The sequence below is a fragment of the Copadichromis virginalis genome, linkage group LG4 (genome assembly GCF_057382275.1).
Source record: "Copadichromis virginalis isolate Kocher_CV1m ecotype Utaka linkage group LG4, C_Virginalis_male_GT1.1, whole genome shotgun sequence".
NCBI classification, from domain to species: Eukaryota; Metazoa; Chordata; class Actinopteri; order Cichliformes; family Cichlidae; genus Copadichromis; species Copadichromis virginalis.
The window spans coordinates 31528298-31545341 of NC_140621.1; the positions used below are offsets into that span (position 1 = coordinate 31528298).

The window sequence follows — 17044 nt, forward strand, 5'->3', positions numbered from 1 at the left end:
TGCAGCAGGCGACGGCGTGGAAGCCGGAGACTGTAGCGCTGCAGGCGTGGAAGAAGCTGCTGCTGCCCGTGGCGTGGATGAAGCTGCAGCTGGCGAGGATGATGAGGCTGCAGTTGGCAGCTGGACGGGCTCCTCGGGCCCTCCAGCTGACGAGGCAGGAGGCTGGACGGGCTCCTCGGGCCCCCCAGCTGACGAGTCTTGAGGCTGGACGGGCTCCTCGGGCCCCCCAGCTGACGAGTCTTGAGGCTGGACGGGCTCCTCGGGCCCCCCAGCTGACGAGTCTTGAGGCTGGACGGGCTCCTCGGGCCCCCCAGCTGACGAGTCTTGAGGTTCTCCTGAACCTCCAGCCGATGAGTCTTGAGGCTGGACGGGCTCCTCGGGCCCCCCAGCAGGCGAAGCAGGAGGCTGGACGGGCTCCTCGGGCCCCCCAGCAGGCGAAGCAGGAGGCTGGACGGGCTCCTCGGGCCCCCCAGCGAAAACAGTCTCTGGACCAGTGGGCACCGGGGCCCCTGGAACACACAGGTCAGAACCAGTAGGCACACGGGCCTCTGGCAGGCACGGGTCAGAACCAGCAGGCACACGGGCCTCTGGCAGGCACGGGTCAGAACCAGCAGGCACACGGGCCTCTGGCAAACACAAGGCAGACTGCAGCTGCACAGAGCATTGACCCAGCTCGGGCAGCGACAGCCGGATACAGTCCTCAGCTGGCTTCTTAATCTCCAGGGGTCCAGAGTCGGCCGGGGGCTGGGACCCAGCCTCTGGGGAGGCCCTGGAGTGTGTCACAGTCTCTGGGCTGGCCAGCTTTTGAGGACTGATTACAATATTATGTGGTGTGTCTCTCTGCTTGACATGAGCAGGTGAAAAATAGTTCTTTCCGGGTTGGATGGACTTAACTTGTTGTGCAGGAGGAGTTGGTGACAACGATGGCTGAATAGGTGATAATAAGGCGGATGAGTCTCTTGTCAACTGAGCTATTGATTGTAACCAAGTGTCTAATAGGTCTGGCTGTGACTGTAATGGGGGTGACGGTTGAGTGGCTAACTGAGCTAGTGGCTGCTGGGCAGCTAACTGAGCTACCGGCAGGGCAGCCGACTCAAAAAACACAGCCCCGGAATAAACAGACACACAGTCCAAAACAGAAAAAGGGTCCTTTTCACTCACCACAGCTGGCAGTTCCAAAGTCCTAGTCTTCGGCTGTGGGGTGATGCGCCGATGGCGCGATCGTCGCTTCCTCCCGGGCAAAATCTTCGCCGGCGGGCCGGGCAAAATCTTCGCCGGCGGGCCGGGCAAAATCTTCGCCGGCGGGCCGGGCAAAATCTTCGCCGGCGGGCCGGGCAAAATCTTCGCCGGCGGGCCGGGCAAAATCTTCGCCGCCGGGCTGAGTTGGGAAGCGGTAGCGGCTGGTGGGTGAAGGTGCAGTTCGTTGAGTATGAAGTCCTGTGCGAGCGGGTGAAGAGAGTCCAGCAGCCAGGAGTGAGCAGAGATGAGCTGCTGTAGCCTGGCTTCTACAGCGCGGAGACACTCTTCCCCCTCATGCTCGAGCCATAGGTTAACCAACCTGGAAACAGAGTCAATTAGTTCCTCCCGAAGCTCCTCGGGAGGTGCGGATGCCGCTGGGTCCATGTTTGGTCGGCTCGTACTGTCACGGCTGGGGGAGGGAGCCGTGTGGTGTGGAGGAAAAGGAGGACCCAAAATGCAGCAAACTGATGATACGAATGACGTTTTATTTACAGGGTGGTAGTGGCAAAAACAGGCAATGAAGCACGAGTAATTACAAACGGAAACCTAAACTGGGAGAAACTAAAGAGCAAACCTGAAATCTTACAAAACGGCGAGCGGAGCAGAGCGACGCAGACCAAGGACCAGGATACCAAGAAACACAGACGAGCCGACAACGAACACAGACCGACACCCACTATATATACACACACACAAGGTAATCGGGTAATCGCACACAGGAGGGAAGAACAGCTGATCTGAATACACATGATGACTGGAGGACACAAGCTGAACACAATGACAACAGACACAGACTTTCAGAACAAAACAGGAAATCTAGAACCCGAACCGGATACAAGGGGGGAGGACACAGAATAACTAGACAGAGGGAAATAATCACAAAACACAAAACGCTGGGTCAACGACCCAGGACCATGACAATTAATGCAAAATAGAAGGTGGGTAGAATATTTGATCTTAACTGTGTTGTTTTAATAATCATCGGAAACCAAAACTGTAATTGAAATGACATTATTTGATTAGACGGTTGAGGCGAACATTTCGATTGGAGCGCACATAACAGAAAATGGTACGTTTTTTTTCACATACATGTTTAACAGATCACCTAAAGAGCAAAAGCCAAAACGTTGTTCCGCATGCTGTGTAAGACTTTCTCTAGATTATTAAAGTGCAGAAATATCATTACTGCATGCACAGCACAGTTGCATATCGTCACGTAAAAACGAGACTGACGCAGACTGTGTTTGCATAACACACTGGTGTGTTTTGTGATTATTTCCCTCTGTTCTAGTTATTCTGTGTCCTCCCCCCTTGTGTCCGGTTCGGGTTCTAGATTTCCTGTTTTGTTCTGAAAGTCTGTGTCTGTTGTCATTGTGTTCAGCTTGTGTCCTCCAGTCATCATGTGTATTCAGATCAGCTGTTCTTCCCTCCTGTGTGCGATTACCCACAGGACTCAATGACAAACACTTTTGAGAGCGACACTGCCAACAGAGCAGATAAATATGAAAGCTGTCAGATCTTCTCAGGAGTACAAATGAATCTCCAGCAAATGTGTGAAGGCAGGGGCACGCGAGCTCGACACTGCCAGCAGCAGAACAAATAAAGTTTTCAGTTTGCCAATGTCCATTAACTCATTGTGCACGCCTCGTACTCGTACGCTTATTGATCCAAGTGCATTCTTGGATAAAAGGAGGGTGTTTAAAGTAGCAGTTTGGCATTTAATGCAATAACTTTGCTCAATTTAATGCCAAGAGTTAGATAAGAGGATTAATCATCCTGTCATGTCTTTATGATGAAATGAAGCTACTGCCAAAAGCTAGCTAATTTAGCTTAAAGTCCTTCCCTAGCTTAACAAAGTATGCCTACCGCCATCTTTTATACAGAAGCTCCCCTAAATCTGCCAAGCAGTATGTCTAAAAAAATCACAAATTACCATTTATGTCCACACAGAAAGTTTAAATGCAGCAAAGTTGTGAGATTTATGTTGTTGGGAGGAAGCTGTGACTTGTTGACATCTTGCTCATGAGGTAGCTTGGCTCAGAAAGCTAATGGCTAGCTCTTCCTGTTAAACTTCAAGTGACCGCAGCTGAATATTAAGTTGCTGCTGACTCTTTCTCTCCACCTCTCCTGCAAATTTTCATAGTTTTCTCATGGACTGCTCCACTGAGGTGGCAAAGATTTTAATTTTCCACTTCTAATTACTGCATTGCACTGTTGTGCAGTGAAGCATGGCTAATAGACCTATAGAGCATCAAGATTTACTGCTGCAGAGGCCTTGCAGGAGATATCTGATGCCCAAAGTAATCAATGTTTCAAAATGTCTGTCACAAAAAACACAAGTAGATCCTTCAATAAAAACAAAATCTATACTGGGCTCATAAATGGTGATTTTAGTTTCTAAAATAACTTGGTTGCTTGATCGTTCCTGTAAAATCAGTATTCCTGACCAGCCTACAGTTTTCCCCTCCCAGGGGTTCAAATGTGTTTTCTTGCAGAGTGATGGTGGCTCAGAGATATGCACAAACTGCTGAGAGGAAACGTGGCTGTCACACAAATCAAAACGCTGCTTTTCCTGCTGTTTAGTTTTGTTTTGCATACTGTTTGTTGGAACCTTTTTAGGCCAATAACCTTCACACAGAAAATTGACCCAGTATAGGCAGTATTTGACACCCTGTGAGTGAGAACCATGTGGACCTCCTCAGCAGGGCGAGTCTTCCTGATATCGAGTGATCCTTAATCCATAATCAGCACTGTTCTTGGTGACTCGCTTCTCCCCGCTTCCAGTGTTTGTGCTCAGCTAAGATAACCAGCTGCAGGCTTAATTTTAAATTTACTGGACAGACATGAAAGCCTCTTCAATCTTCTGATCTTCCTCTGCAACAAGGAAGAAAACACATTGTTTCTAAAATACATGTTGCAGTAAGAAACACACTGACGCAATGACGCAACATATCGCGTCACATGTTAGCAGGTTTTAACAGCACGACCCTCAGCATTGGGTGTAAGGGGAAAAAAGCATTACATTTTTTGTATTTAATCTGATCGACTTAGTCGCTGTTCCCACGTTTTCCTTGCTTCCCTTCTGTGGCTAATGTCAGCCTGATTGCTCAATGAGGTGAAGGTCAGCAGGGTTAATGCAGTTTTAGGTTGCAGGACTGACTAAAGTGTTAATGATATGACCTGAAACTAAAACAGCTCTCCAAGGAGAATGGCGAGAGATGGAGATTTTCTGTAGTCAGATACAAAAGCTGAGGAGACGATTATCACTTGTTGGAATTAGGCAGTATCTAATCGCATCATCGCCCTCTTCCTCATCACTGAGATAGACACACATAAGTGCGCACACACAGAGCATTCATTATGAAGATCTTTTATGTGTGAGTCATGGCTTTTCTCTTGGGAGCTGATTATCACTTTCCCTCTCATAATTTTCCCTCTGACCTGTTCCGGCGTAATTGACGATGAGTGATTCTTTCAAAAGTTTGGATCACGCTTTTTTAGCTGCTGCTCCATCCTTTGGGACCATGCTAGTATCTAGCTTAAAAATATATGAATAAATAGCTAAGAATGTGTGACAAATGGCTCTGTCACGCCAGCCACTTTCAGATTATTATTTCAGACGGCAGATGATCGCTGTGCAGTGTGGGAGGATTTTACTCCACAGCTTCAAGGTACGAGACCGTTAAAAACCTGCAAAGCAACCTGCTCTGCCTGCTTTAACGAGCTCCTCACCGTAAAATAAATTTCATCATGGCTTTCACTGGAGTGTTTTAGCATCTCATGAGTGTTTTAGTGGTGTTTCAGAGCCTTCTCCAACCTGACAGAATTGAATTATGCATAAAGGTGTTCTCCTTTCAAGTTTTTGGCTAAAAAATGTGGGAAAAGGCCAAATCTAAAAACAGCGTTGACTCTGGGAATTGGCAGCTTTAATAATAATAAAAAAATTGGCAGTAGATTCATGGTTCAACCTGACCTTCCTCCTCGCTGTCTTCTTTTCCTCTCTTCTCTCCACCATCGGCTCTGTGAGTTCACACCTTCTGGTTTCACAGACACCTCTCACATTCGACTCCCATCCTCACTCTCCTCCTTCAGAGTTCATTTGTTCCATCACAATATCTCCACAGTTTTTTTTATATCCTTCCTCTCTTTTCTCTCACTCTTCTTCAGTCATCATCATCCATGTGTGCCATTTTCTTGTTATATTTTCTGCAACGTGCTGCTCTCGCCTCACAGATACCACATTGCCTCTAAGGGTGGCTGTGTGTGTTCTGTTTGTTAATCATAGTTTAGCAAACAGAGCAGAAGTTCAGTTTAAAGTTAGCCTGATTCAGAGTTCAGTTTAAATAAGACTGACTGGCCAGCTGATTAAATTATTTAAAGACTAACACTTAATCTACCATGAGAGGATAAACTGTCTGGACTGTAACTGTTTCTCCAGCGCATTCAGCTGGACAACATTTATCTGGTTCTTCTTTCATTGGTTTGGTGATTCCTTCGGTTACGAGCAGATGTGGCTATAGCAACCACTTGCTAACTGACCACCAAGCAATAGCAAAAGTTGAAAATATGTTGAACATATGTGCCACAAACTGGAAATGGAGTCTTTTTGATCTATCTGTTGATAGATCTGTTCAAATATTTAACTTGAAAGCGAAACAAATGACTTATCTGTCAGGCTTAGTTGTGATTTATGATTATTTTGCGAGCATATGCACAGTGTCGGAAACAAAAGTCTAGTTTTCTTTTCTACGATGTGTACAGTAAGCGTTTTTGCAGTACAAAATATTCACAAACATGAGCAGGTGACTAAAATTGAAGTCGCGGTGACCCTTTGAGTTGCTCTTATGGATTGGCAGGATTTACATTTGCACTTTTCTCTCCGTCTCCTGTTTCTTCATTCCTATCTCTCACACCTCGCTGCTTCCCTGTACATATTTGCTTAATCAGCAGTATGCAAAATTATGGATTGTTCACTTCCATTTATTACCATATCTTCTGGAGGTACTTACTGTATCTCTGATTGGTCAGCTTTCTGATGAAACTTCAGAAGGCGGCCTGTTCTCTTTCCTTCTCTCTCTTTGCCCTTGTGTCTTTTTTGTTTGTCAGTTTCCTTTAAAAGAAAATTGCTTCCAATCCTGCTTCTCCATCTCAGCCATCGTCTCTGTATGCTTAGTCAGATTACTGATGTTTCTATAGAGGCCTCATGAATTTGTTGACGTTTATGGGAGTTTTAACCTTTTCCTGAAATTTTAAAATGCAATATTTGCAAGTTAATACTCTATATATTTACTTGACCCAAGTGCACTTAGGCACTTCTCTATCCACTACATTTATCTTATGATTGTGTTTACTGTTTACTGCAGTAGAAAAAAGATTTTGTTTTGATTTATTATTTGCTTATAAAGTCCACAATCTATGTATCAAATAGTGACTGTATACCCGGTCTTTTAATTAAAACTACTCTTGTGTCCAAAAATAAGAAATAATGCAAAGTAAAACAACAAAATTAACAAAATTCTTCTTGCATGTGACCCTCAAATCTTTGTTAGTTTAAAAAAAAAAACTGAATCAAGAAGAAAGAACAAATTAAGCAAAAAATAACCAGAATTTCGTTTCTTTAAATGCTTGGTCTTGAAACCATATCTTTTCATCATAAATGATAGAGTACAATACAGCAGCCCTTGTAATCTTTGACCCTTTCTCCTCTACACTGCAAAGCTAATAGTCTCACATCAAGAAGGTCCTGGGTTCACCTCCATCAGCCAGCTGGGGACCTTCTGTGTTTGCATGCTGTCTCTCTGTATGTTTGGGTTCTCTCCGGGTACTCCTATTCCTCCCACTTAGAGAATAGAATAGGAAAGAAGAGTCTTTTATTATGATTGTACATGTACAATGAAATTATGGGTGCTCCATGCCAAGTGTGCAGGAGTAAAATATAAATAGTAAGAGAGCAGGAATCAATAGCAAACAGAAGAGATGTATACAATCCAGAGGAATATACACAAAAAAAGAGAAAGGCACACATTGGGCAAAGGAAGTGAGTAGAAACTGCCACCTAACAAGACATTGCAGCTAACATGAAAGCTATTCTGAAGGCTAGCTGTAACAGCAACTTACAAATGCAGTGGGTTTATACTCTGTGTGCGTCATTTTCAAATTAATGTCAGCTCTGATAACAGCTCTTAGCGTTTTGTTTTACCTTCAAATGAGATATGCTGTAAGCTGTGCCTAATTACCAAAGCAAGAGAACAAAAGCCTGGCCATTAAAACCAAGTTTGCTAGGGCTGATCAACCATTTGTACTCAGGGGCATGAGTATGAGTGAGCACTAAATTATACGCCAAACACTGTGGTTTGATAAATCGTTTATGTTACACAGAATTGCTGACAACTTGAGATTTTTCCTTTAATTTAGTCAATTTGTTGTTTCCATGTTCAGTTATGATCAGTCACCTAGACGTGTTTCTGCAGAAACTCTTACAAAAAAACTCAGTAAGACACATTTTTGAAATGCTACTTCTGCGTTAATGTTAATGATAAAATGCTAATTATAAAATAATTGATTTGACATTTCTTTGGTACGTTTGTGGTGGTGGTGGTGGGGGTGGGGGGGTGGGGGGTTGTGCTCTACAGTTTGCTGCACAAGCCCTTTTTTTCCTGACTGTGAGCAGAAGTTCAGACAGAAATGTTTTCAGCCAGTCAGTAGTTGTCACAACCAGCTCTGCATTGACTGAGTTTGTTTGTGTGTGTGAGAAGTGAGAAGAAAATGAAAGGACACAGAAGGCTGACATAGAATAGCATCTCAAGGCAGACACAAAGTATCAAAACAGTGAGCCGTTTAGCCTCAAATTAAGGTTTTAGATCATGTTTTTTTGTTGGACTCTGGTATTTTTGTATTTTTTATAAGTTTCATTTATTTCAGCTATTCAGATCGATGTGTATTTTCTACACTCGCATTAAATAAATCAAGGCAACTCTTTGAGCTGGTTATATTAAAGAAAGGTGCTTCTATTTTTCAGGAATTTCAGACTTTATACCAATCCAAATGGCATCTTAAGGTGATTATGCTTTGCCACATGAATAGCCCTGTCATCCACTCCTGTCTTCGCTGTTTCATTTCCGTGTAGATTTGTTTTATTCGACCCTTTTGTTTCTCTTCGAGCTGGACAGATGGTAGTTTTAACTCTCGCTCCCACGAGGAAAGCCAAAGCCTCAACGTTACAAGTCTGACACATTTTTTCAATCCACAACATGACTCAGAGTCCCCCTGAGTCTCTCGGCAGCCTCGTGACACATGCACATAGACACACACACATAGACACACACACACACACACCACATAAGTCCATTTAAATTGTAAATTTCCCTTATTATATGGGCTTTACATTCATTCAAGTCAAATCAAAACCAACTTAATACTTGATGCTGCATACTTTTTTAGATCAGCTGTGAGAAAGGCATTAACATCTGCATGTAAAGATTTGCAAAATGACTGGTAATTAGAGCTACTTGAGGAAATTTGTGTAATTGCTTACAAATGGGATGATAAATGAGATGTTTCCTTGCTTTCTCCTGCATCTCTCTCTGGCATCTCTCTCCGTTGACTCGTCTATCCTCGCGTGTAAACCCGAGCGGTGTCTTCCTCGCCGTTTGTTATTCAGCTGTTTGGGTCTGTGTGGAGCTGTCCAGAATGTAGTGGTGCTGAAAATCCTGAAAACAGTGCACAGAGCCAAGCGGAGTCCTTCAGGGACAGATCTGTTATCTTGCTCACTGGCGCTCTGAAGTGGCTTCTCAGCTCTCTCAGGGGTGATGGCAAGAGCACGAGTGTATGGTTTTTCTGTTATATGAAGTGCTATAGTCCTTTACAAGTGTCTGCACTGCAGATGTGCATCGACACATTGTCTGCTATGTAGGGTTAGATTTGGCTGTGTTGGTTTATTGATGATTATTACAGGGAAGGATAAAACGTATGAAATAAAAATCAAAACAGCCATGCAGCTGGTATGAACATCCCACAGTTTTTTTCTTTATTCTCTCCTTGAAATAAGGGAACACAGTGAGCCTCGGCACAGAACAAGCAGCCAGTCTGTCCCTGATGATTCAGTAGAGGCAGAAAACGCCACACAGAACATGGTCCTGTCCAAAAAAGCTCCATCAAAATTGTGAGAACTCACCAATGGAAAAGTCTATCCTAGATATTTCCCCCAGCTTTGAGGCACTGATTGACCAAAAACTGTCATTTAGTTTAATCCTGCCTAAAAGAAAGTGTAAGAACAATATTTGTATAGCCCGAGACAAAGGTTTTGGCAGTAAAAACTAATTTTTGTGTTTCATTAACTTTTTCACTTCTGGTTTTATTCAGATTGCTTTCAACATGTTTCTACAATATACTGACTTTAATTTGCAGATAAATCAAACTTATGCAAAGAGTATTTACGGTGTTATCATTAGTGATAGTTCAAGCTTCTGGGTCAAATCCTGAGATGCCTTTGAGCAAGTTGATCTCAATTTGTTGGTTTCAGCCTGTCCACCTGCTTTTTTGAGGCTTGACTGTAGATTCTCAATTGGATTAAGATCTGGGAATATTCCTGGCCATGGATCCAAAGTATTAAATTTAGTAAACTCCAAGCCATTCAGTTATCACTTTTGCCATTTAACATCATTACAGGAAAAAATGCACAGTTGGCACAAAATTGCTCCAGGATCACTGGAAGAAGTTGGTACAGATATTTTTACTGTAGGAGGATTTTTGTATCAAAAGTTTGAAACAATCTCTTTGAAATGTGCTGAAAGAAGTCTTAGGGAATTTCGTAGGCCTAACAGGTTCTGCACACCTGAGCAAAGTAGCAATAATAAAAGTGATTTACACGTACATATGTGTTGTATTTGTAATTGAATAAAAACCATATAAAAAACACCTGACAGAAAAAACCCCGCTGGGAAACACTAGGAAGTAGACTGGAGCAGGATCTTGCAAAGAATGAAGGAAACAGAGGAGGTGAACACTTGAGGGTGTGAAGCTAACCAAGGCAGGAAGTAAAAGAGTAGAAAGTTCAGTATAAAACACAACCAAAACAAAATAGGGAGCGACTATGAGTGATTCAGACATACAGAGGGATAAACAGACCAGAACAGAAAAAACATGGGGGGGAAAGCAAACACTCAGAAACACGAGGAAGGAAATATCAAAGAAAAAACAGGAACTAAAACTCAGGCTACCTGCAGCAGCCTTTATCTGCTGATCTTCGAGGGTTTCACCAGGTTCACTTGGGGACCAGCTGATCTCTGACTGTGTCCACCTTGTATATGTAGTACAAGTTGTCTCAGTGGTAACTCCTTAAGAGTCTATGTCAGTACAGAAGCACTTAGTGGTACAGTTCTATTTATCAGAGTCAAATACCAGCATGTAATGGAGACGGAAAGCTTCCAAAAGTTCAGACTTGTATTGAGTTTAATGTCTGTCGAGAGTCGGGGAGCTGAAAATTAACATCACAAGTGGCTTCAATTATAGATGAGGTGTGAATAGTATGTCATCATGTGTTCAGGGTTAGAAGTACTGCATGTCTGTTACCATAGCGACCACATTATTTTAGAGCGATGCTGTGTAGATGCTCTACTTAAAAACTTTTTCTTCTGCAGTTTGTTCCTGATCATGTCCTCTCCTCCTTTCTTTTTCACCTTGCAGTGTATCTCTGGGAATGATGGTGTTGCCACTTTTGCCGCCCTCTCTGTCGCCATGACGATGCCATTTAGCCCCCTGTCCAGCGACGAGGAGCAACAAAGGATGCTGGGAAACAGTCGACATCTCTATCCTGGGGCAGAGGACGAGGAAGAGGAGGAGGAAGAGGAGGAAGAGGAAATGGAGGAAGATGAACGCGATGATGAAGGGGAAGAGGAGGAGAATGGCGAGCTAGAGGGGGAGGAGGAAGACGACGAGGAGGAGATGGTGGAGGAGGTCAGGCGTGGAGGCCTCTCACGGGGCGGCAGAGGCGAGGGACACAGGCAGTCAGGTAAAATGTCCGGACGTCCCACAGGGGACAGGCAGGTCCGACCGGGGAATCCTGGAAACCCCTATTCGTCTAACCCCGGACCCACACACCAACAGCAGGCCAATCAGATACAGCAGCAGCAGCAGCAGCAGAGGAGGCTGAAGGAACACAGCGCCAGCTCGTTGCCATCTGAGGACGCCCACATTGCCATGATGGTGTTTCGCATTGGCATCCCAGACATAAAGCAAACGGTGAGTGCTGTCTGCACACAGCAACAATCACTGACAAGTTTATAAACAGCCTGAAGTCCACCTGCTGTTCCAACAGTTTCAACACCCAAGAATCAAGATTCATTCAGTTATGAATCATGCAACACAAGGTTTCTTTTTTAAATATAATATCAGAAAATGAAAAATAATAACTGTCTTAATATTGTGTGTATGGAGAAAACATCTTTAGTTTTAGTCTTTTTCAGTTTGATCATAACCATCATGGGGAGGCTTTGGGATGTGTACGTAATACTTACATGTTAGCACTCTATATGTTCTGAACAGCTTAAATGCTCCTAACACACACATTAAAAATACTAAAGCGGAATAGTTTTAAACAATAAAAACAATTCCATCTAAGGAAACAACTAAAGCTGAACTGAATCCAAAGATCCAAATCAAAAAGTTGTTAGATGTGTTTTTTTGTCCTGTCGCCCTCTCCTGTGATGGAGATGGCTGCCCTGACCTGAGCCTGGTACTGCCAGAGGTTTCTTCCTGTTAAAAGGAGGTTTTTCCTTCCCACTGTCGCCAAGTGCTTGGTCATACTGGGTCATCTGATAGTTGGGGTTTTCTCTGAATTAATGGTGGATCTTTACCTTACAATATTAAACGCTTTGATGTGACTGTTGTTGTGATTTTGCGCTATATAATTAAAATTGAATTGAATTGTACTGATGAGGATTGTCAGTGTTCTGGGGAGTTTATTCACCTGCTGCAGAAGCTTCTGGTACCAGTTTATGATGTTTCCAGTTGCATATAATCATACTTACTCTGTCCAATTGCTGTTTGGTCAGATGCCTCCTATTTGGTAACTTTATGCATAAAGTGTCTTTTGACATCTTTGACATCATGATGCACTTATTTAGTTTTACAGACCTACAAAGTCTGCATTTGGAGGGTGACAGCTAGTTTACACTTATTGTTTCCCTCACGAGCGGCAGCATGAAAAGTGCCATTATAACTGCCGGTACAGTTTGATATCATTTATTTATGCTGCTGGGTTGAAGACACAATGACACAAGTGGGCAATTTTATTGACATATTACTACAGGAACTCAGAGATTCTTAAATTATATGGCCTTAGATAATACATGCTGCAACAGCTTGAGAAGATGAGAATTTTTAGAGAAAACCTTGACAAAAAACTCCATGATCACTTTGCATCTTGCCACGACTGCTTGTGCTGATATTCCAGCACAACAACTACAGCGAGTCCAACCTGGAGTCTTCAGTTCAGGTTAGATTTCCAACGTAAACAGCACAGTTTTGCCTAAATCTTCCCAGTTTTTGGACGTGACAGCCTACTAACTAATCACTACACTCTTACACTCCTTAACACACCACAACTCCATGCTTTAATGAAGAACTTGAACACAACTGATCCACGAAAGCTGCACTGAAAACCTGCAAGATTTTACATTCTTTAAATGAGAATCAGTGTGGCATGATTTAGAAAACATAAGCAGACAACTGAAGAAAAAAAAAAATCACCAATTTGGTGCCTGCTTTTATAAAAGAGCTGTAAAAAACGCAGCTGCTTTCAGTGACCAGAGACATAGATAGTACAGTTGAGCGAAAGATCTGTGAAGAAATAAAAATTTTCAAGGTGTGAAAACAAGGAAGCCTTCGTGACACCTTCAAAGAAATACACGTCGCCTCAGGTTTACTGTGGAACATCTATGCCTCTGTACTGACTCCTTGGTGTTAGGTAGGAGGGAGCCGTGTTCAGCATTGTTGCCCTGGGGCCAGTCGTTTCTTAATCCGTCCACGAATGTATGACAGTACATGCGGCCAGTTCAGTCTAAATGGACAATGTGCAGTGTGGGAGAGTATAATTCTCTCTTTCTTTCTTGCTGTCTCACTGCATCCACAGTGAACAACCAAGAGAAGCGCAAACACTTTCAGCAAAGTGGCTCTCTGAGAGAGAGAGAAAGAGAGGGACTTTCAAGGTGACCCAACTCCCGAGAAAAGACGAAGAGAGCGAGAGGCAGAGCCAAAATGCACACAAAAGCAATTAGGATGAGAGTATGTGGACAAGAATTAGATTTTGCAAAGCAGGAAAGGATTCAGCCAAACTGAGTGAAGCTAAAGTGGAGAGAGAAGTTACGGGGGGGCCCTAGCTTAATGTTACCAAAGAGATTTTAAATGGTGCAATAAAGCATGGTGTGAAAAGCCCTTTTAGGTGTGACTGATTTTAAGAGGGCTGTCCAGAATCACGATAGACCAATCTGCCATCGCTCTGCATTTCCCCGGATGCGGTCTTACATCACATCAGTGCAACACAAGTGTGTCTAAATTGGCTTTACGGGCTGGAGATGGAGCTGCCTCCGTGTACAGTACTTTACTTTAACCACTCACAAAAATCAGGCAGAAATCGGTGCCAGGCATTTTTCAGCCTTTTCCCCCCACTTGAATCTCAGTGATGAGCGATCTGTTAAAATTAAACTCACTGATAATTGAGGAAATCATTGTGGATGCATCTTTGCTCATGTCCAGATTAAAGTCGCTAACGGTGCGATCGTGGTTCAAGAGTTGGGAGTTCGCCTTATAATAGGAAGGTTGCTGGTTCGAGCCCCGGCTTGGACAGTCTCGATCGTTGTGTCCTTGGGCAAGACGCTTCACCCGTTGCCTACTGGTGGTGGTCAGAGGGCCCGGTGGCGCCAGTGTCCGGCAGCCTGGCCTCTGTCAGTGCGCCCCAGGGTGGCTGTGGCTACAATGTAGCTTTCCATCACCTGTGTGTGGATGACTGGTTGTGTAAAGCGCTTTGGGGTCCTTAGCGACTAGAAAAGCGCTATACAAATACAGGCCATTTACCATTACCATTTACTATCTGTCCCCGTTTCTTTATTCGGTTATGTGATCTTGACCTCTGTCATGTATTTATTGGTTGCTTTATACACCAACAGCAAGAATATGACTCCAAACGTGTGGATGGCTGTCCATATTTTGTATTTACCATCCCAGAGCGCTATAAATGCTTCGCTCATGCCTTCTTCCTCCCTCTTGCTGCTGTGTGATTTATTATTGATCTGTGCATGGGTGTTTTCAGCTGTGTTTTTGCTGTGTGTATCTGTGTGCATGCATGTGTTTGTGTCTGCGTGATTTGGTATTTTTTAAATTAGACCGTAAATAATTCACTTCTCCCTGTTTATTCTAACAACAGAATCAAAGTTTTACTGTAAAAATATGAATAAATGAAAAGGGTTTTGGGGGAAGATGCTCATTTATGCTTGGGGGCAAAACCTCAGAAATTTACTAGACAGTTCCATAAAGACAGAAAATGGCACTGATGCAAAAAGAGAGAGGGGTAAAAAGATGGAGACAGAGTAGATGAAAGTACGAAGAAGATAGAGGCAAAGGTAAATGGGGGGAAATGGGAGTAGATCAAAGTGGAATGAAGCTGTGAGATAGGTAGATGTAGGAGTTAGAGAGGGATTGAGATTGATAAAGTGAAGCAGACAGAAGTAAATAAAGGTGAAATGAAAATAGCTCTACAGAAAGGAGGTGGTTGCAGGTTCATGTTGACCTTTAGCTAACATTATGCCATTTTTTATGTTGATTTTTCTGTATCTTTACATCTGAACATTTAAGATTCACTTCAATCTGAAATAACTTGTTACTGCAGCCACCTTAAAAACTGTGATTGCAATACTAAAAAGTATTAGCATTAGCATCGCATTAATCAGCTACACTTTAAGTGGAGCTCTTCTGCTTTTCTTTATGTTCCATCACATATGCTGCTCCATTAGTGGATGCCCATATTAAACCTGCCCAGAATATCAATCAGATCGCAGCATGTGCAGGGAATTCATATGAGCTGAAAACCCTGGCTTCGGTCTGATCTAAACACTCAGTTTTTCTACTCTTGGCTCTGCATGATGTCATTGAGAGTGGAAATTTATAATATAGCCGAGACAATCCAACAGCTCCGGGCGTGAGCACAGAAGCGCCACCTGTTATAAGTCTCTGTAGGTTCTCCTCCATTAGAAAGCAACTTGACTTTTCCTTAGATTCATGAAGAAATTTCATGACTCATCCAAAAGGCTTCAGGGTGGGTCTTCAACTCTCAGGTACTCCAAGAGGTTAAATACCCAAGATTCCCCATCATTGTCTAGCACTGAAGAAGCTTCACAATCCCAACGTCTTCATAATCCCCCAAAGAAGTCGAGTTACATTCGGCTCCAGCACTTAAACCCCTCACCTGCTGTTCTGACACTCTGTTTGTGAGAGGTAGCCAATCAGAAGGAAGCTAAAACAGGCTGTTTCAAACAGAGGATGACGTGACGGGTTCCACCAAAGCTCATTTAAGCTAAATACGGAGCAATTTGAAGTCCAAGTACAAGAATAAGAAGCTGGAAATGAGCATAAAGATTTGCTTTTAATGTGTAACATTTCTCAGTTTTTAAAAAAAAAATGTCTTTACCAAGGAGAGAGCTGAGGTAGAGGAATGCAATCAGTGACAGTTTTTTCTGTCTTTTGTGAAACTAGGTGGGCAAGTAGGAAATGAGCAAATCAGGAATCAAATATAATCAAATAATATTTGACATGGATCAAAAACACTTAAAAACACTGAGATAGGCGGGTACTATCGGAGAACTCCTCCACAGAAGAACTTTCAAATATTTTTTTGAGAAAAACAACAAAAATGAAGCCTGTTTGAGTTCAGTCTTTTAATAGGAAAGATTTTTATGCCTCTTCATGTCACAGCGGGACTGAACGGACTCACGCGCAGGCTCTAGGTCTTGAAAGCACAAGAGTCTTTATTATGATACGTCAGGTGATTATTTACAAAAGTGAGGGGAAAGCCGGGCTCCGGGGGTCCACACACGAACGGGAAAGACGCCGATAGTCACACACACACACACTCCGTCCACTCCTCACGCTCCTCTTCACACTCCAATCACTCGGGTAACACAGGGGTTGGTCCAGGGAATCTGTACACAGAGACACGAAGGGATTGTAAGGCAAATCGCTGTGAAAACACTCTAGAAGTAATTGAGCTGGGGTTACACTGACGAGGGTCGGCAACGGTCCAGCGACGAGAAACACAGAGCTGCCATCTTATAAAGGAGCTGGAACACTCATGATGAGCCGCAGGTGCGTGATTGCGACCCGGTGCGTGGGCCAAGGGCAGGAGCCCACAGGTGAGCTCCGCCCAGGCAGAGGGAGAAGGGAAAGGGGGAAGGGAGAGAGCAGGAACAAAAAAGAATGTAAAAACATATGTAGCCATACTGAGCCGACCGGGTAGGCACAGGGACCCTGACACTTCAGATCTTTTCTTTTTGTGCGGGTGGTGCAAAGGATTACACAAAATAAATAATAAATAATTATATGTCTTTAAAGCAATTAGATGCTGAATTGCTTTTGCAATCTGTGTAATTTGCTTTCTTAAATTACACAGACCTAAAAACAATTCTAAAAGGCTTGTAATCGCATTCATTAACTTGTTTTGAAATATTTGTCTAAGTGTGCACTCTTTTAATGTCTTCTTCAGTTATTTAAAGCCCCTTTGATCTCTTCCATTTTTTGTGCTCTATTTCTGAGCTGA

The 17044-nt window shown here is 43.3% G+C and overlaps 1 protein-coding gene across 1 annotated transcript in view; it reads left to right on the top strand.

Moving 5' to 3' along the window:
* The window catches only part of shank1 (SH3 and multiple ankyrin repeat domains 1), a 108010-nt gene that overhangs the window by 22817 nt on the left and 68149 nt on the right, over positions 1–17044 (top strand). The window contains exon 2 of the mRNA XM_085454920.1: positions 10924–11478. Within this exon, the coding sequence (XP_085311046.1) occupies positions 10975–11478 (504 nt within the window). The 5' untranslated portion in view covers positions 10924–10974. The remainder of the gene's footprint in view (positions 1–10923; positions 11479–17044) is intronic.